At 48.7% G+C, this 19,958-nt stretch overlaps 1 protein-coding gene across 1 annotated transcript in view; it reads left to right on the forward strand.

The window, feature by feature from the left end:
- Positions 1 to 5,039: 5,039 nt before the first annotated feature.
- Pstpip1 (proline-serine-threonine phosphatase interacting protein 1) overlaps positions 5,040 to 19,958 on the forward strand; it is a 39,731-nt gene continuing 24,812 nt past the window's right edge. Inside the window, exon 1 of the mRNA XM_021172642.1 lies at positions 5,040 to 5,505. Within this exon, the coding sequence (XP_021028301.1) occupies positions 5,470 to 5,505 (36 nt within the window). The 5' untranslated portion in view covers positions 5,040 to 5,469. The remainder of the gene's footprint in view (positions 5,506 to 19,958) is intronic.

Here is a 19,958-nt window from a genome sequence, read left to right on the forward strand (position 1 = left end):
TATTCCTCATTTCTGCCCCTGCCTAGGCCCTGGTTCCTCGACACCAGGACACAGTGAGGATGAAAGACCACATTTGACAAAGTGACTCTCACAAGCTGACTGACCTTTCTAAGCCTCCATTTTCTTCTCTGTGGGGTAGGATGAGGGAGGCCTCACAGACTATGTGATATGCTGAGCTCCAGGCCTAATGCGTGAGAGCTCCGTGGGCCATCCTGTTACTGCTGAACTTCTGGCTCACCTGGTCTCGTTAATTAGATCCCTGCGTTCAGTCTGTAGGCTTCTGGCTTACTCCTCAACATAGTTGCTCTATCCTCGTGCATTCTGCTGTCTCGCAATAAGCATCATTTCTATTGTTTGTGTCCCCAGACAGGAAGACTTCATTTATTTCACCAGGTATACTGGAATGGTTCTTGCTTTCATGCTGGAGCGGGCCAGAGGGTACCCAGAACATAGAACATGGGCCTTGGGCCACCTAGGATACCATAGGCATCACCCCTGGGAACAGTGGACCACCTGGGTCAGCCATAGGCAGCATTCCCATCCGAGGATCAAACAGCCTATCAGGAGTACCCTGCTGGCTACAGCCTACTGGCATTTGAGGGATGCTCAGGACAGAGGCTCCCCTCTCTCCCTCCAGGAGATGCATTATCAAGGCAGCACAAACACTAAAAGGGATAAAATGAGTGTCGTTACCAAATTAAATTAGGGCAGGAGTTTTCAGAGCCTCCTTCTCGCTAGTTCCCCCAACCCCCAAGGTTCCAAGCTCTTGCCTCAGACTTCCCCTCTAGCCTGGCATCAGCTTCACCAGTGAGGGCAGCCTCCATGACAGTGTCCCCTCCTCAAGCCTCTGAGTTCCTCCACACTCATATAAGTCGACGTCAGTCCTGCCTGCACTCTGTCTATCCAGTCCATCTCTTGGCTTTCCTGAGGAGGTGACAACTGAAGAGAAGTAGGTATCTGGGCCAAGGTTGAGGCTAGGGAGGGGCAAGAAGAACTTCCCAAGCAGAGGAGAGAGGCTGGAAAAAAAGGGACCTGAAATACAAGAGAGTGAGGCAACATGACAAAAATCAAAGTCCAGTGGGTAGCAAGTATTTAAGAGTCGGCTGAGTTCGGCCACGCAGGATCTGCAGGATGTGTAATGACAATGGCCAGCGACCTGAGAACAACATCCATCACACAGAAAAGTAGTAACCAGAAGGTGGCTAGATCGGCATCTGAAGGCATCGCTCTGCTACATGGAGAGCAGCTGGCAGTGAGCACGGAGAGCTTCGCTGATGCACAGACACAGCTGCACGGAGCCCTGATGCTCAGAGCTGAGCCTGTCCAGGCTCTGATGCTCCAAAGTAGCTGTCCTGAAATTCCAAATAACATGCTATTGTTGTTGGGCATGGTAATGCATACTTTTAATCCCACATTTGGGAGTCAGAGGCAGGTGGATCTCTATGAGTTCAAAACCAATCTGGTCTACAGATCAAGTTCCAGAAAAGCCAGGGTTAATATAGAGAGAAACCCTGTCTTGAATATATCTTCGTATACATGTTTTTAGATGATAATTAATTAATCATATATAGGGGTGTATGTTATGTGAGAGTGCAATCACATGCCATAGAACAACTGTGGAAGTCAGAGGGTGTTTTATGATAGAAGGTTCTCTCATTCTACCACTGGGTCCTGGGGATTAAACTCAAGTTATCTGGTTTAGTGGCACGCATCTTTATCAGCTGAACCATCTTGCTAATCTTTGTGTGATTCAAGAGCAATCTCGTATGACAGTGACACATACTTCGTGTGGTAGCCTCTCACTGCTTCCCTTGGGCTGCTCCTCTGCTCCTCTCTCTCTACTCCTGCAGAAGGCAGGTCCCTTCTGCCTGCAGCAGGAATCCAGCTGCAGGTTTCTAAAGAAGTCAGGGTTAGGACCATGCCCAATAGCATCTTAGGGTGAGGCATGGCGGCTGTCCCTGGCTCAGACTGACAACAAATGACATATTCGGCAGACATACTTCTGTCCCATGTACCTAGTACATCCTAGCTTGTTTGCAACACCCTTGGGGATTGCCTGTCTATCACGGGCTGAGGAGATGCCTGGCTCAACTTCCCTGTCCCCAGCAGAACACAGGCCAATCTGGTACCTGGCAGAAAAACCCAGAACTTAATAGATTTTTGGCACTTGTTCCACAAATATTCATGCAACTGTAAATAGTAAGTAAAAACCCCATAGGTAAAATAAACCCCAAATGTCTACCATTGGCAATGTCTCTGTTGCTTACCTGGTTTAAAGGCACAGACAAACTGAGTTTAAAACCCAAGTCCCACCAGGTGGCCAGCTGTGGTAACCAAGGCTGTAACAACTGATTTTGCAATTTATTTTCAGTCCTTAGACCTATGACCTGTTGAATTCTTCAAACACATATATTCAAATACTATGTCAAACACTCTGTCCTGGCCTGGGTGGGGTTCTTCCTCATACTGTGGCCTGGGGCACAGCTGCCTAGACATCAAGGCAAATTATGTTCTGAGGCAGCAGAAACAGTGATTAAAGAGCTGTGATTTTTTTTCAGGCACAGATTCCCCTCCCTAAGGACTGGGTTTGGTGTGGGCAATGGCTGGGGAGGGAGGGAAGCTTGCTAACACACAGTTCCATCTTCTGAGGCTTCTTGCACATCTCTATCCAGTCCTATCTTCCCTCTGTCTCCTCTACACTCCACAGCTTCCCTCGGCCTTCCTGGTAGCGCCATCCAGGCCTCTAACCGTCCTTGCAACTCTCCCCTTCCCCCACCTCCTCTTCATTTACCGCCTTCTCATCGGAACACTGTCTTCTGGTTCCACTCGATAAGGAGAGATCTTTCTGGAACTTGCCTGTAATTCCGCTAGGGTAGAAACCAGATCTGCCTCCCCTCCTGGCAGACCTGTCAGCAGCATTCTTTGTGACTCTAAGCTGAGGGGGGGGTTGTCTCATGGTCACTGTAACTTTCTCCAGCATCTATGACAGCCCCAAGGGTCTGCTGTGATGGTGATGATGCTGAAGTACCATCTACTCTTAGCCAACGAGATACCAGGGAAGATCTCCCAAGAGGCTGATGAACAGGACTTTGGAGAAGACAGCTTGAGTTTTCCCTTTCTTTCTTTGATGTGGCTACATCTGGAGGTGTAGACTCTGGGGGCGGGGGTGAGGGGTGGGGGCTGGACTCACCCAGCAGATTGAAGAGAAGAGATTCCTGGAGAGGTCAGCAGGGAGCCCAGCTTGGGCTTTTCCTGTCAGTTAAAACAAGGCTCCTGGTAACAAAGGACTCTGATCTGCTTTCTGATTTCAAGATTTCATCCCATTTTACAGATGGAGATGTTGAGTTGGCCAATCTGTAACAATAAAAGTAGCTTCAGCAGAGGGCCTGTGGGGTTAAGGTGACTTACACCACGTGGTTACGAGTGACTGGTGTTCTTCTGAAGGATCAGAGTTCGATTCCCAGCACGTACATTAGGCAGCTCCAAAGGATCTGATGCCCTCCTCTAGCCTCTACAGGCATCTGTACATACCTAGCACACACACATATACACGCAAATAAAAATTAGAAATGAATCTCTTTTTAAAAGATGCTCCCTGGGGATCCATCCCATAATCAGCCTCCAAACGCTGACATCCCATTGCATACACTAGCAAGATTTTGCTGAAAGGACCCTGATATAGCTGTCTTTTGGGAGACTATGCTGGGGCCTAGCAAACACAAAAGTGGATGCTCACAGTCAGCTATTGGAGGGATCACAGGGCCCCCAATGGAGGAGCTGGAGGAAGTACCCAGGGAGCTGGGGGGATCTGCAACCCTATAGGTGGAACAACAATATGAACTAACCAATAACACCCCCCCCCCTCCCAGCTCGTGTCTCTAGCTGCATATGTATCAGAAGATGTCCTGGTCGGCCATCAGTGGAAAGAGAGGCCCATTGGTTGTGCAGACATTATATGCCTCAGTATAGGGGAACGCCAGGGCCAAGAGGTGGGAGTGAGTGGGTGGGGGGAGTGGGTGTGGGAGGGTGTGGGGGACTTTTGGGGTAGCATTGGAAATTTAAATGAAATAAATACCCAATTAAAAAAAATACCAGTGTTAAAAAAAAAGATGCTCATTAGCTCAAGCCCTAGGATTCTAGAGAGAAGGGCTTCCAGCACCAGGCCTGCTGTGTTTCGTCTTGGAGGTTGTTTAGGGAAGTCTGGGTGTGCCTCTCTCTAAGCCCTGGCACATGTAACCCACACTTGGGAGCTCAGCTGTCTGATCAACCCAGTTGGTCCTAAGGTAAGCCTCGGTAAGGGTGGTGATTTGTGAACAGTCTCTGACTCATTCTTTTCCCCAGCCCACCCCGGGCTCAGGACTCCAGAGGCCTCTTCTGCTGAGTGGGCAAACCCTGTCTGGAAAGGGTTCCCCAGGACCTGGTTACCCTACAAAGAGAAATTCCAGAAGCATTCTTGATACGAAACACTTTCCCAGAGACTGGAGGTGACAGATGGGGAGGCTGAGGCTCTGAGTTAGGTCAATCAAGGTCCTTCCACTAGTGAAGGGCAGAGTCTAAACTAAACAAAAGCTGAACCTGAGTCTCCAGACTCCTGTCTCCCTCTGTCTATCACAGTTATGAACTAAAGATGGAATGGGTCAAGGGACCCGTGCCTCATCACACTGAGGTCCCTTAGCTAGTTACCTTCTCAAAACAACTCTCCACTCTCATAGTCCCGGGACCGGGACCACAGTTGAGTCTGCCCCATGCTGTGAGCAACTTGAGGGTAGGACCTAGTCTAGGGCATGAACTGCTAAAGTTGGAATGAATTGGTGGACGTCCTTTTCCCGGGTGAGACCCTAAGAACCTAACCTCTTGGGGCCAGCGAGAGTAACAGCCACAAGATTCCTAACTTGTTAGTTCTAAAGCTAAACGGGGCCAGGACTTGAGCAGGCAGCAGGGTGGCAGGTGGCAGGCGGGGCTGGGGTTGTGCAGGAGGAACGCAGCAGCTCAACTTCCTGTGGGTTAGAGCCCTGCGCCTGCCCTGGGGGAGGTTGCACAAACCTTCCTGTGCAGGCCTCAGGCTGCCTGCCTGCCTGCCTGGCCTGTGCACATCCTTCCTCTCTCCCAGCCTCTGCCTGCCACCTGGGCTGCCTGCCCTGGGCCTCAGCCTGCGTCCTCCTCCATCAGTGGGGCTGGCGAGAGCCTAGGCTGGAAATCGTGGCCCACCCTTCCATCACTGGGCAGGGCTCCTTCCTCATTTCGCTGCTGATTCTAGCCCCAAACAAAACAGGTTGAGCCTTTTTCCTCCTCCCGCAGTTGCCTCTGGCTTGTGGCTGCCTTCTGAGCGTTTCAGACAGCGCCGGCTGGGAGTGGGAGGGAGGGCCTGGGCTAGCAGCGCTGGGACTGGGACGTGCTCCTGGCTCCTGGCCCATGTTCAGCCCTGCTTGAAGCAGGAGTGCTAGCATTTGACACAACAGACGCTGGAGGATGATGGCCCAGCTGCAGTTCCGAGATGCCTTCTGGGTGAGTGGAATCGACTGGGGGCGGTGAGCTTGCTAAACAGGTCCAGCCAGGCAGGAATCACCTTGGAGACTGACAAAGGGGTACAGTTTTCCCATAAAAATTGTTCCTTGGCTTTGGTCTTAATTATCATGGAGGTGGCCTGAGCCACAGTCTCTACTGACATGAAAGGCAAAAGAGGGGCCCTGGCTAAGATAATGAATTTCTCTCACAGACATCACCCCCACAGCCAGAGGGATGGCCTCAGGCTGATTCTCCTCAGGGACATGCTGCCCCAGTGGCAGAGCTCACCAGGACAGCCTAATGGAGGATCTGAGGAGGATACATAGGGAGAAGTCAGCAGCCCAGACACCAGACCAACTTTCATTTGGTTCGGGTCTCATCTTTGTAAGGGCTGGGTCGGTTGCTGTTTCTCTCTGGGCCTCAGTTTCTACATCTGTATAATGGAGATAAGTACAGATATTTGGCAATTGAAGGTGATCCAATGCAGTAAATGGTGATCCTTGCCAGAGTTAAAACTCTCTTTCACCCAGTCTTTGATCTCTGCATACCTCAGGTTCATGAACAAGGCAGCTGGGCTAGGCAACTTCCTGCTTGCTGTTTCAAATTCAGGGCAGGTGTAAAACAAATCTTTTTGCCGGTGAGATGAGGAAACCTAGCCAGGAGGGCAGTAGAGGCCACAGCACTTGCCCAGCTATCCTGTTTTTCCACTTTTCCCTCAGCTTCCCCTAGACTCCTCCACCCCTGACTGTCCCTTGGAGACACAAGGCTGAGACCTTTTGGTTAAAGCTGGGGATGTCTTTCTCCTGAGGATAATTCTGCAACACCACAGGTGACTCTCAGGACCTTTTACTCACCCAGGACCCACTCCTAAGGTCAAAGCCAGGAAGATGAGGGTTAGAAAGCCACCCTTCCTTCCTCTCTGGCCAGCTTTGCTTGGGGTCCATGCTAAAGTATGAGTGGCCTTCCTCCCTTGAAACTGACTTCACAGAGGACAGAGGGTCTTGCCTGGAGAGGGCACCTTGTGCCTGTCTGGGCCTCAGTTTCCCTACTTTTACAGAGAAGAGTGTAGGACCAGTCCAGAGCTGCAGATGAAAGCAGCTGCTTTGGCCATCTCATTCACCAGGGTGCTCATTGCTCAAGGTGACAGCCAGAATCTAATAGCTGCTCTGACTTAGAGCCCTGCAACCCAGGAAGGCCAGAAACCCTGGTCCATTTTATCCCTAGTGTCTCTATCCCAATCCCAAATGTCTGGCCTCAACTTCCCCAGATCAAAGCCAAGAAAAGCAGCAGCCCAGTGTCAGGGGCCAGGCAAAAGGATGACATATAAGACATCAGGGCGTGGTGGCGGCAGTAGGACCCAGCTTCCCCGGGGCTGCTTCCTGGGTAATGTCTCGCCTTCCCCTGTACTGACTACACCTCTGGACTGCTGCTGGCATCCTGGGCTTCTCTTCATAGTGGCGCCCTGGGCCTTGGTTAGGAGAAGCTTCCCAGGGAAGGCAGAGCAGAGACAAGGAGGAAGTGGACAGTGGGAACCATTCACACTGCCTTTGAATCCTGCAGCCTGGCAGTAAATAGTCTTAGGCCTAGAGTGGTGGCAAATGCCTGCAATCTCAGCTTAGGCAGAGAGAAGAGGGCCAAAGTAAGTTGAAATAAAGCAGGCCTTGTCTGCATGGTAAGAGCTTGTCTCAAATGACAGGGAGAGACAGTGGGTGTAGTTAGGGAGAAAGAAAGAAAAGGAAAGGATATCCAGTCTTTTTTTTTTTTAATGAAATTTTATTTATTTTTATTTTATGTATTTGGGTATTTTGCCTGCATGTGTCTGTACACTGTGTGCATGCAATGCCTGTGGAGGCCAGAAGAGGGCGTCGTATCCTCTAGAACTGTAGGTACAGATGGTGGTGAGCCACCACGTTATCGGAGGAATTAAACCCAGGTCCTCTGGAAGAGCAGCTAATGTTCTTAACTGTTAAGCCATCTCTCTAGCCCCAGCATCTAGTGTTTAAATAGTAGAAGGAAACCTCTGAACTGGATGGAACAGATTATTTATCTGACAACTTTGTCTATCCTGAACACAGGTGGGAACCAGCCGGATTTCTAACATCAGTTCATAAGCAGGAGGGAAACAAAGGTGTCCTGGAACTAAAGACGTGGGAGCTCATTCATATGCTTATAGGAGATACCCGAGAGCCTTGTGTGTGACCATGTGTGTGTGTAAGGATTTGTTTAAGTATGGACATGGCATGTGTGCCATGGTGTATGTAGATCAGAGGGTAGCTCCTGGGTTAGGCTCTCTTTTGCCTGTTTTGAGACAGGGTCTCCTGTTTGCTGCTGTGTGCACTTGGCTATCTATCGGCGCTTGAGTTTCCAGGAATCCTCCTGTCTCTCACTCCAGTGTTGTTTCAGGCACTCTGAGATTATAGACATGAGCTGCACCTGATTTTATGTGGGTTCTTGGATTCAGAGTTGAGTCTTTCTACTCACATGCAAAGTGCTTTACCCGCTACCTATCTCCCCAGCCCTACCCCAAGATTTTAACAGGCCGCGCAAAGTTTATTGACCCACAATTTGAACAAGTAGCATAGAGGACTATCCTCCCAGACCAAATGCCACCATCTACGAGTTCAGCAGGGGCCATTTGCCACCGAGATCGTCTCTGCTGGGCTTGCTGCTATTGGCTGTCTCTTTGCCCCACCTGAGTAGCCAGCTGCCCTCCCTCCCAGTTGTCTGCAATTTTGCCCTAATTACACGTGGCCTTGCCTCAGGTTCTAGGGGAAGGGCTACAGCATATTCTCAGGGAAGGACTAGGTGAGAGGTTCCTCCTGTGAAGCTCTGGGGGAGATTAGCATCCTGCTGAGTGAGTACAGACCTCCTATGGGCTGCTTTAAGGTCATCTGTGCTCCTTCCCATTAGCCCCTCACTCATTGCTCAGTAAGTAAACTCAATGGTTCCCCACCATGGTCTTCAGTGGAGTCGTACATCAGTTTATCATTGGGACCATGGGAGGAGAGGGTAGATCTTTATGCCTCCATCTAGGGAAGGAGTTTTAGCAACAAGTGTGTCCACGGGGTCCTGTAGATACAGCCATTCGTAGGGGCCTGTCTGGGGCTATAGATATAAATGTTGATGAACCGGACCTAATAGAGGCATTCTCCCCGGGTAGCAAAGGAGACAAAGAAGTTATAGAAAACAGATATGATAGGCTGGACATGATGGTACCCACCTTTAATCCAGAATTTGAAAGGTGGAGGCAGGAGAATAGTAAGTTTAGGACAGCCTGGGCTACAAAGGAAGCTATAGACTAGCCAGAGATATATAGCAAGGCCCTGTCTCGAGTCCTCTCTCCCAGCAAAAGCAGATGAGATGACTTAGAAGTAGTAGGACATTGAGCACAGGACTACCTGTAGTCCTGTCCCTTGTTAGCCTTGTATTAAAGTCTGTCCATACAGCTACACAGTGTGGATGGCCTGATTCTGGCTGTGCAGAGCATTTCCAAGGCTGGCTGCCATGAGAGTGAGTTTGGGTGGCTGGCCACAGTGGATAGAAAGGAAGAGTTTGTTTCTGTGACGCAGACATTGACAAGGAGCATTGTAGATTTGCTGGTAATTTGTGGCTAGGCCGAAGAGCAGGGCCTGTCAGGTGAGACCAGTCTGAGGCTGAGAATAGCCGGCTTCCCCCACCGAGAGCCTGCTTAGCACTGGGTCACAAGTTATAAGAAAGCCCAGGCCACCACAGCCCCAGATGCCAGTGGCCTCGAATGGCCCATGGTCCATTTGTCTTCCTGACCTCATTTTCCCTTGGTTTCATTTTCTTCTCTCTCTCTCTCTCTCTGTGCATGTGTCTGTGTGAAAATAACATTTTAATTTGTAGGAGGGCACATTCCCCCACTGCATGCCAATGTAGCTCAAAGAACATCTTTCAGAAATCATTTCTCTTCCTTCTACCATGGGGATCCTGGGGATTGAACTCAGGTCACCAGGCTTGGCAGCAGGCACCCTTACCCATTGACCCATCTTACCAGCCCCTACCGGGCTTTCTAGTGGCGTTCTGTGCTAGAAGCTCTAAAATGGACCCTTGAATTTTATTCTCAGACCTACCTAATAAGACTATCCTGCCTTCAATGATAGTTCAGTAGGAGCGCTCAAGGGACTCCCAAATGACTGGGCTAGGCAAAGTATGCTCTTGAAGAGCTGTGGTCAAGTACTACCGTCCCACCCTGGTCTCTGCTGGCTGGGACTTGTACAGCCAATGGCCTTTGCAGAGGAATTTCAGAGTATTGTTTTAAGAGGGAAAATCATTTCTGGGTTAGACTTTCATGAGATCTGTCAGATCTCTTTGGGGATAGTTGGAAGAAAAAAATAGATGTTGGAAGAGGTTGTGGCCCATGTGCTGGCATGGCCTTCACCTCTTGTTTGGGAGTTAAGGGATATGACTGAGCGTCTCCCTCTAGTACACGGTCAGATCTCATCCTTTAAGGCTGGGCCTGCCCCTTCCCTGTGTGTCCCCTTAGCTGCTGGTGCCTCTTCCCCTTCCCAGTCCCGAGACTCTGAGTTTCCCCATTTAGGCTGAGAGAAGAAACCTGAGGGGGCCTTGCACCAGCATGTCCTAAAGCCACTTGCCCTCTCTTGTAGAACCTGTCTACTGTAGTGCCAAGAGAGTTTGCCACTTGCCACGCTGTTGAAAGTCTTCCTTGGGCTGTCAAAGCCACAAATATGTCTTCTATAAGAAAAAAATATATTAATATAAAACCCAAAGAGGAAAGTGGGAAAATGGAGAAAAAAAAGTTAGGGAAGAGTTTCCTTATATTGCACAACATAAATAATAATATCTTGCCATATATGATTAGTTTACATAGGCACATGCATACTATATGCAAATTTTATATTCTCTCTTTTTATGTTTCTACTACTTAAACTTCTATTTTAAGTTGTGGCAAAATACACATATCATAAAATACATCATTTGGATACTTGCCTCTTGGATACATTCAGTTGAATTTGTTCTTGGATATTTGTATAAAACCACTGAGACAAAAACTCAAGACGTTGCATTATGTAACAGGAAGTTGTTCTAATATCATAGCAAAGGGGACTGCAAAGCACTATTTCCAAATCTACTGTGCCATGCAGTTGGCCAAATATGAATCAAGGATAGCACAATCTACTCATTTCAGAGTCTGAAATTTTCTTCATGATGATGTACTTGGGAGGCTGAGGCAGGAGGATTGTGAGTTTGACTTGTATGGACTACATAAGGAGCCTGAGTCCAGTTTGGACTGCACAGTGAGTCCTGTCTCAAAACGATAAAACTGAGAGGACATGAAGCAAAAGTTTCGATCATTGCAGCTAGTCTGAGCATGCAGGAGCCAATGGCAGGCTGTCACACACAGCCCAGGGACTACAGGGACTGGTGGAGCCAGGCTGAACTATACATGGTAAGGCTGACAGTGAAACCTGGGCCTACTGATTGTCAACAAACTACTACTAGCTGGCTGGTGGGTGGTAGCCATGGCACCAAAAGGCTGCATTTCTCTCTAGGGACTGGACCAACAGACAGGGCAGGGATAAATTCTTCAACTGACCCCATATATTTATCATCTTAACTCTCCTTTTCCCCATCTTAACCATTTTTAAGTTGTACAGTTCAGTTGTGTCTGAAAGAAACCTCTGCTTTAAGGTTTAAGTGGATCTGGTTGGTTCCCTGGTGTTGGTATGAACAACAACTTTAAGACCTCGAAAGGTCCTCTGGCTAGAGTAGGGATCTTTTTACTGCTGCAGGAATGATCCAAGTGGCTTGGGAGGGCCTGAGTCTGTGGGCAATGAAACAGAGCCATCTAGCTTTGAGGAAGGACTTGGAGCAATGTGGGACTTCATTACTTAGACTCAAGGGGCCAGGGGCTCCACGTGGGCCGGTGACTAGGAAGCAACAGGGGCTTGTCGAGAGGGCAAGAGCCTAGCAAACACATAAGTGGATGCACACAGTCAGCTATTGGATGGATCACAGGGCCCCCAATGGAGGAGCTAGAGAAAATACCCAAGGAGCTAAAGGGATCTGCAACCCTATAGGTGAGACAACATTATGAACTAACCAGTACCCCGGAGCTCTTGACTCTAGCTGCATATGTATCNAAAGATGGCCTAGTCGGCCATCACTGGAAAGAGAGGCCCATTGGACTTGCAAACTTTATATGCCCCAGTACAGGGGAACGCCAGGGCCAAAAAGTGGGAGTGGGTGGGTGGGTGGGGGGGGGGGGGGGGAGGGTATGGGGGACTTTTGGGATAGCACTAGAAATGTAAATGAGGAAAATACCTAAAAAAAAAAAAAAAGAGATGAACCCGGAGGCTCTGGGTGTCTTAGCCTTGGCTGCTCCCAGCCACCTTCCAGATCTTCCTCCCTGAGATGTGAGAGGGATGGGGATGGATCCTCTGAACAGGTTTGTACGATGTGTGGCAAGTTGGGGATCTGCAGATACCAGCATCAGCTCCTTTTCCCAACAAAAGTCTCTGGAAAGCTACACAAGGTGAATGAAAGAGGTAGGCTGTTGGCAGGGTAAGAGGAAAGAAACTAGTGAGGGATAGGGCCAGGTGGCCTTGAGCATTTCATCATATAAACACGACTGTCATTGAGTTCTGAACCATGTCAGCCTAACAGTCGACGAGTTAAACAAATCAAAATAAAAAAGAGAACATTTGCTTCAAGATCCATGAAGATTTTTCTTAGTCTCGGCTCCTTAAGACACCCCCAGAAGAACATAGCAGCACTTCTTTGTGCTAGCATCTTCATGGCCCAATTATAGCAGGCAAGGAGCTAGCCAGTAGTGTCCTGGCTTCAGGTAGCTCCGAGGCACAAGCAGCTCAAGGCACATCCAAGAACAGCTTGGTTGGATTATAATCTTCGTGGGGTGGTCTGCCCAGTCCCCGACTGGGTTGGCACTGGTTTCTGCGGGTTCGGGAGAGATGGACTTTCCCTGCTTTTTCTTATTCCAATGGAGTAAGGGGTGTATTTAATCTTTGCAATTAAATATAGATCACATATGTCATCTAAAAAAAAAAAAAAGGAGACCGCTTTTAAACAAAACCAAGTAAGTCTGCTTTCAAGGTCAGAAGGTATTTTTAGGTCAAGTTTGTGGTCTGATAGCACTACCCCTTCCACAGGCTGTGCACGAAAGTGGCCAGAGACCAAAATCTTGGCACCACTATGTCCATTCTACTGTCATGGTGTGATAGGAGATTGCAGAGATTTGTGGCTGTGACTGTGCTGCTCTGTCCTTCCTTTCCTTTCCTTTCCTTTCCTTTCCTTTCCTTTCCTTTCCTTTCCTTTCCTTTCCTTTCCTTTCCTTTTTAATTTACAGAGGTCCACCTGCCTCATCTTCACCACCAAGTAGCTGTGATGTCAGTCTATTGTCACTCAAGGATATACTGGCTGCAGGATCCACCCTCTGTAGAAAGTGTGAGATTCTCCATGGCCCCCTTTGCACTTTAGGCTCCAAAAACTCAAACATTTCTCAGGTTCTTCTGGCCTCTGCATAAAGCTAGAGCCCCTGGGGTGGGGTGGGGTGGGGTGGGGTGGGGTGGGGTGAATCTGGGAGCTAGGAGGGCAGAGCAGAGGTGTGGAAAGGGGACCCAGCACAGCTGATGTTGTGCAAAGCCCTGTAGGAAGGGAAGCCCGGACTGGATTGTGAAAGGCTTCTATCCCTATGGGTGGCATATACACTTCCTTCTCCCTTTTCTGACCCTTTCCTGTGGTGGCTGCAGGCTACAGCTGGACTACCCTCCACCTCACACAAGCTGCCTGACATCACAAAGCATTTGAGGGAAGGAACTTGCTGAAAATGGTGAAGTGGGGAAGCCGGAAAGCTAGAAATGCCTTGACGGAGCACCTATACTAGGGCTACCCTGAGTAATGGCTGTGAAGGCCACTCCCTCACGGGCCTTGTTGTTTACCAAGGGAACAGGCTTTCTTGCTGGCTTGCCCGGTTTCACCCTCACTTTCTGGGTGAGCGTGGAGGTAGTAGTTTCCCTGTCTGGGCCCTACTTTGCTTATCTATTTTAGAGGCATGAGTCACCATCACCTAGAAACTGGCTTGGAGGAAGGGGAGGCTCCAGGCAGTGGTCACAGACCATCGCTGGCTCATCCTAGGAGCTGGGCCAGCATGGGTCTCAAGGAAGATTTATAACTGAATATGTGTCTCTCGAACATAAGTCTTTCTAGAATATTTCTTTAACTATGTCCAAAATGACATTCCACCACCAGAGAGTTATCTCTTTGGTTTTAAATCACAAGATGACCCATGTCGTCTCCCTCTATTACACTAATGGTCCCATGACATTGCTATTCTTTTCTTTTAATCTTCAGTCAGGCACAGTGGGGGATAGGGAATGAAGGGGGGTGTGGCACATCACTATAATCCAAGCAGTGAGGAAGCTAAGGTAGGAGAATCATGAGTTCAAGACTAGCCTGGACAATAGAGCAAGATTCTGTCTTTTAAAAAAAAAAAAATGTGTTAGCTGATACATAAGAACCGAGTTGGGGAAATGGTCCATTGGTAAGGCACCTGCTGTGCACGCATGAGATCCTGAGTTCGGATCCCCAGGACCGACGGGAAAGCCAGACAGCATCCATAACCACCATATGGGGAAGCTGCAGACAGCTGGATCCCTGAAGCTCATCGGTCAGCCAGCCTGAGTGAATTGGTTTCAGCTCCAAGTTCAGTGAGAGACCTGTCTCAAAATTAATTAATTAGTTAGTTAGTTAATTAGTAAAAACAGTAAGGTAAAGAACAACAGAGGGAGGCCCCTAAAAGCTGACTTTTGACTTCCACATACAGGAAAATGTGCTCAAATGTACATACACCACACACACACATGAACTGCACATGTTAATGGACTATCTTGAAAAGGTTTGATAACATGTTGTATCCACTTCTTTAAACTCTATCATTTCTTCATTGTGAAGACTTCCAAAATTGTTATTTTCATCTTTTTGCAACAAGTGTGCAAAATTGTTAAGAGTCTGGTGTTCCTAGTTCAACTTCACACAGAGGAAGCAGGGATGATGGAGGAAAAATGGCCTTAGGAACTTGGACCCAGGTGGGGCTTGTCTGCCTCTAGAGTTAGAGAAGCCCTTGGGATTCTGGGATGATGTTTGCTGAGGCCTTGCATGCTGGGCAATGGGTAATGGAGCATATAGGCAGGCCAGTCACCATTAGGTGAGAGCAAGTAGCTGCCCCCGTGTGAGGATGGAGCCCCAGGTGGGACCCAGGGCTTCTCATTCCTGTAGCAATGGGAATGAGAAATGGAACCACGCCAAAGTGAAAGAAAGTGATGGTTTGTGGCAGGTATCGGCTTGCCGTGTTCAAAGGGACCACAAGGAGGCCTGTTTGGCCAGAAGGAAAGACTGAGGCACCAGAGGAGATAAGGTCAGAGCTGGAGCAGGACCAGAGCTCTCAGAACCCCCAGTGTCTGGCTGCAGACCAATTAAGTCAAATTTTCTGGGGGAGGAGTTGGCCTTAAGCCTCTGGAGAATATAGCTCTGGTGATGCGTCCTGGTGTTGATGGGGCTCACTCAGCCTTTATCATTTGCTTGGCTTCCTTGGCTCGCCTGAGAAGCCGGTGAGTTTGAAGGTTTGAGTATGTATGCTGGGTTTTTGTGGTAAGTATATGTAGCATAAAATTTACTATTTTACCAGTGTTAAGCGTGTCAGTCAGTGGTATTTACCACACTCCCTGTTTCTAGAACTGTTTATTGTCTGAACAGAAACTACTCCCCTTGAATGATAGAATTCCTTCCCTTCCTGCTCAAGGTTTGCCTTCCAGGGCTGTGACATAATACCTGAGGAACCAGCTTATGAAGAGAGAAGGTTTCATAGTTTCAAACGGTTACTTGGTCCCACTGCATTAGCTGGTAGTGAAGCAGGGCATCATTGGAGCCAAGCTGCTCGCCTCATGGCAACAGGAAGGAAGGCAGGGATGGTTGTGGGAGAGGGGTGTAGGGAAAGAGGAAGACAGGAGGGAAGAAGGAAGTGGAAAAGAAGGAGAGATAGCAAGAGATGAGGTTGGGGAGGAAACCTGGGCCCCAGTACTTTCCTCAAAAGCAGGTCCCTAATGATGTAACTTCCTTTCTTTACACTTATAAAGGCTCTGCTTCTCTGCCTAGAGCTACAGGCAGGCAGCCAAGCCTTGACTTGTAGGACTTTGGAGGACACTCTCTCCTCACCGCGTTCTGCTTGTGTAAGCATTGGGGTGAGGGTGGGGAAGCGGTCTGGGTATTGAACCTAAGGCTATGCATATACAAAGCAGGGACTCTCACCTGGCCCCAATTAATACCTCTGACTCTGTCCATTTGTTGGTTACAATTGCATTCATTGGTTTGTCGGTTGACAGGTGTCTATATAGCCCAGGCTGCCCTCGTACGCGGCTGTACGCTTTTAGAGTGACGCAGTTGTAGCTGTGTGTGTGACATTCAGCTCTACTGTCTGCCTCTATAAATTTGACCAGTCCAGGTACCCACAGTAGAGCCTCGCACTGTAGTATCTGTCAAGAATTTTCTCTTTGTGTGTGCGCGTTCCATCAACTCATTGGTCTGGGGTTTCAGAAAATGACCGCATCTTGGTAAAGCGGGAGAGTTTTAGTTCTGCAGGCGTTGAGCAGGCAAGCTCACCCACAGTGTATCCTGCAGGGTTTTCATTCCTAAAGCAAAGGGGTCCTGTGCCTCGCTCTGAGTGGTCTGAGCTCGGGCTCACACTCTCATAGGACTTACTGATATAGAACAATGCAGCTATAAGCAAAATACTTTTTTTTTTAAGCAGAAAATGCAACTTTGATCGCTTATTTTGATTTCAGGAAGTGCTGGCCTGGAGAAATTTGAAAGGATGCCAAGTGGCTTCTTTTTAAAAAAAATTTTTTTTCATGGAATTTTGTTTTATTTGACCACTTTACAGAAAAGACAGCAACATTTCTTTATAATTGAGGCAGAGAGTGAGCGAGCATATGCCCAGACTGTGCAGTCATCCATCAGCGGACACTTGGCTGTCTTCCTTTCGGTTGTCATGATTAATGCTGCTTTTCATTCAGGGAGGATCTAAGAAGTGTGGTTTCTGGATCACATGGTAATGCCACGTTTAACTTTTCCATCGCAGTGTTGGGGTCAAACTCGGGGCTTCACACATGTTAGTCAAGTGTTCTACCCTGAACACTATCAGCTCCATTATGACAAACTGGTTTTCATACTGACTGACCCATTTTATATTCCCTCAGCAACAGGGAAGGGATATGAATTTTCTACCTTTTTGCTTAGGATTGTTAACAACAACTCCTCCTCCTTCTCCCCTTCCCCCTCCTCCTCCCCCTCCCCCCTCCCCCTCCTTGAGTCATGGCAATCCTAGTTGGCATAAGCAGTATTGCACTGTGGTTTGATTTGCATTTCCCTGACGACTAATGGTGTGGAGCTCCTCCTGTGCTTGCTGGCCACTGGGCTATCTTCTTCAGAGACATGTCCATTCAATCCCTTTGCCCGTCTTTGAACCATGTCATTGTCTTCTGGGTGAATTCTCTCTGTAGTCTAGATGCTCACTCTTTAACAGGTATGTGATTTTTCAAATCGTGCATTCTGTTTCGTAAGTTGTCTTTTTACTCCCTCGATGTTGTCCTTTGATGCACAAGCACATTTTACCCATTTTATTCAAGCCCACCCTACCCGGTTTTTTGTTTGTCAGTTAGTTAGTTTGTGTTGTCATGTCACATTCAAGATGACACTGGCAAATTCTGTGTCAGGCTGCTTTCCTCTTCTGTTTTCTTTTTGGATCTTTATAGCTTTAGATCTTACATTTGTGCTGTGACAGATTTTGCATTGATCTTTTTCACATGGTATAAGGTAAGGGTCTGTTTTCATTTCCTTTACATGTGTATATCTAGCTTTCCCAGCAGTATTTGTGAAAAAGACTGTCATTTCCCAACTGAATGTTCTTGGCACCCATGCAAAAATCAGTCAACCAGGGTCTGGAGACATGTTCCATGGTTAAGGGTACTTTCTGCTCCCCAAGAGGACCTGCATCCATGACAGGCATCTTATAACCACCCTTAACTCCAGCTTCAAGGAACCTCACGTCCCCTGCTGTCTTCTGAGGGGACCTGCACGCATGTGACACACACACACACACACACACACGAAAATTTATTCCTGGACTCTTTTTAATGTGTATGGAGTGCCCTTCCTACATGTATGTCTGAGTATCACTTGTGTGCCTATTTCCAGCAGAGGCCAAAGGAAGCCATTGGATCCCCTAGAACTGGAGTTAGGAAATGGTTGTGAGCTACCAGGCTGGGCATCGAGCCGTCTTCTAGAAGAACAGCCAGTGCTCTAGAGGAAAGAATGTATATACACAGACTGAGGTGAAACTTGTGCATGTGTATGTGCGCGCGCGCGCGCGCGTGTGTGCGCGTGCGTGTTACAGCTTGCTGATTAGACTAAGCTGGCTAGTTAGCCAGCTACTGGGATTCACCAGTCTCCAGTTCTCCAGTGCTTGGATTATAAGTGCGCTTTACCAATGGATCTGTCAGATAGTAAATGCACAGGCACTCTCAGCCTGCCCAGCTTCCTGGGATCCAGGGGAAGAAAGCTCTTGCTGCTTAGAGCCAAATTTTCCCAGGGTGTGGCTCTATGCAAATGCTCGGTTAGTGGCTGTGTTTGGCAGGGCTAAAGAATGCCCTACTCTGGCATGGGTCCTTTTCTTAGTGGGTGCTATCTTTTTTCTCTTACTCTTACCTTAGAACCCAAGAATCTACTATGTTCATGAGTGGTCCTGTGAGTCCTTGTCTAGAAAAGATATGGTATATATTAACTGCTATGGATAGAAGCTTGAGACTGACAGACTCGTAAACCTCAAGGACAAGGAATCTCACGCACACACACTGAAGTACAAAGCCTGGCTAACACTGAGCCCTGGAAACAGCTCAGCCAGAACAGGGGGCCACTCTTGAGTCCAGACCCTACTGAGGCTGCAGAAGAACCCTTCTCCAGAGGGCGTGGGACAGGAATGGACTCCTCTACAAGGCCAGTGGCTCATTTCTGTCTTTTGAGAAAATCCAACCCCCACCGCAATTCGCAGCCACAGAGCAGGCTATCCCACATCAGCCCTGCAGAGCACAAGGTATATGTATTCACCCCAGTTTCCAAATGGAAACACTGAGATGCAGAGAAGTGTCACAGTGAGGCTCCAACCCCAGTTCTCCTTTTCAATTTCCTTTCTGTTTGTCCTTTAGTCAATATGTGCTAACCACAATAGGCACCATTTTCGAGAAGCAGCCTGCTGAGTGTATAGCCTCCTTTATGAGTCATTTCACTGGGTTCTCTGAATCCCTGGCAGGGATGTTTACCCTACTTTACACAGGCAGTGGTCTCAGCTCCAGGGGTTAAGTGACAAGCCCAAGGTCACGTAGGTGTTAGTGGGACTTAGCAGACTCAGAACCCAGTGTTCAGCACTTCTGTGTCCATTGCAGGACCTCCCTCTCAGGCCAGTGCTCTTCTGAGACAGCCTCTGGTAGGAAAGGGAAGGGGCTGGGGATGGCATCTCCAGAGACAATGTCTGAGCCTTTGGTGCCTGGTTCTAGGTGGAGAAGTCCCTCATAGGCTATAGAAAGGGGCCCAGTGTGGACCAGTTAAGAGCATGCATGCCACAAGCAGCATCTATCCTTCCTTTGGAGACAGCCTGGACCCTTCAGGTTTGCTGTAGGGTCTGTGTCCATTCCTAGTCTCAGGGCCATCAGGGGAGGCATCATTCCTGCTTCTCCGAAGCCCCCACCACTTCTTGATTGACTCACCCCCACCCAAGGCATCTGCCTCCTACACTGCCCTCCCTCTGCCAGACCCTGGTGAGCTCTGGAATGACCACCAATCATGGCAGGGCAAGCTCCCCACAGATCATTAGCCTTGATGACCCTCAGCGCCACCACACAGTGATAGAGGTAGTTACAAACTAACGTTGCAAGCTCTATGAAGACTAGGAGGGATCCTGTGGCTAGAGCACCTGACTCATGCTGGTCTGTACACACACACACACACACACACACACACACACCCCACACTGGCTTCCTTCCAAATTTAGAATTTGCCAATTTCTTTTGTGTTCCCTGGAATGATTTGATCCTTCAGTTTGCCTGATGTGATTCTGCTCTGACCAGCTGTGAACTACTTCTTTAGACTCTCTGTTACCTCTGTCTGTCCCTGCCCTCCTTCCTTCTTCTCCACTTCCTCCTACCCCTCCCCCTCCTCCTCCTCCTTCTCATCCTCTTTCTCCTCCTCCTTCTCATCCTCCTCCTCTTCCTCCCCCTCCTCCTCCTCTTTCTCCTCCTCCCCCTCCTCCTTCTCATCCTCTTTCTCCTCTCCCCTCCCCCCCTCCTCCTCCTCCTCCTCTTCCTCCCCTTCTCATCCTCCTTCTCATCCTCTTTCTCCTCCTCCTC

This window comes from Mus caroli, chromosome 9 (assembly GCF_900094665.2).
Source record: "Mus caroli chromosome 9, CAROLI_EIJ_v1.1, whole genome shotgun sequence".
Taxonomy (NCBI): domain Eukaryota; kingdom Metazoa; phylum Chordata; class Mammalia; order Rodentia; family Muridae; genus Mus; species Mus caroli.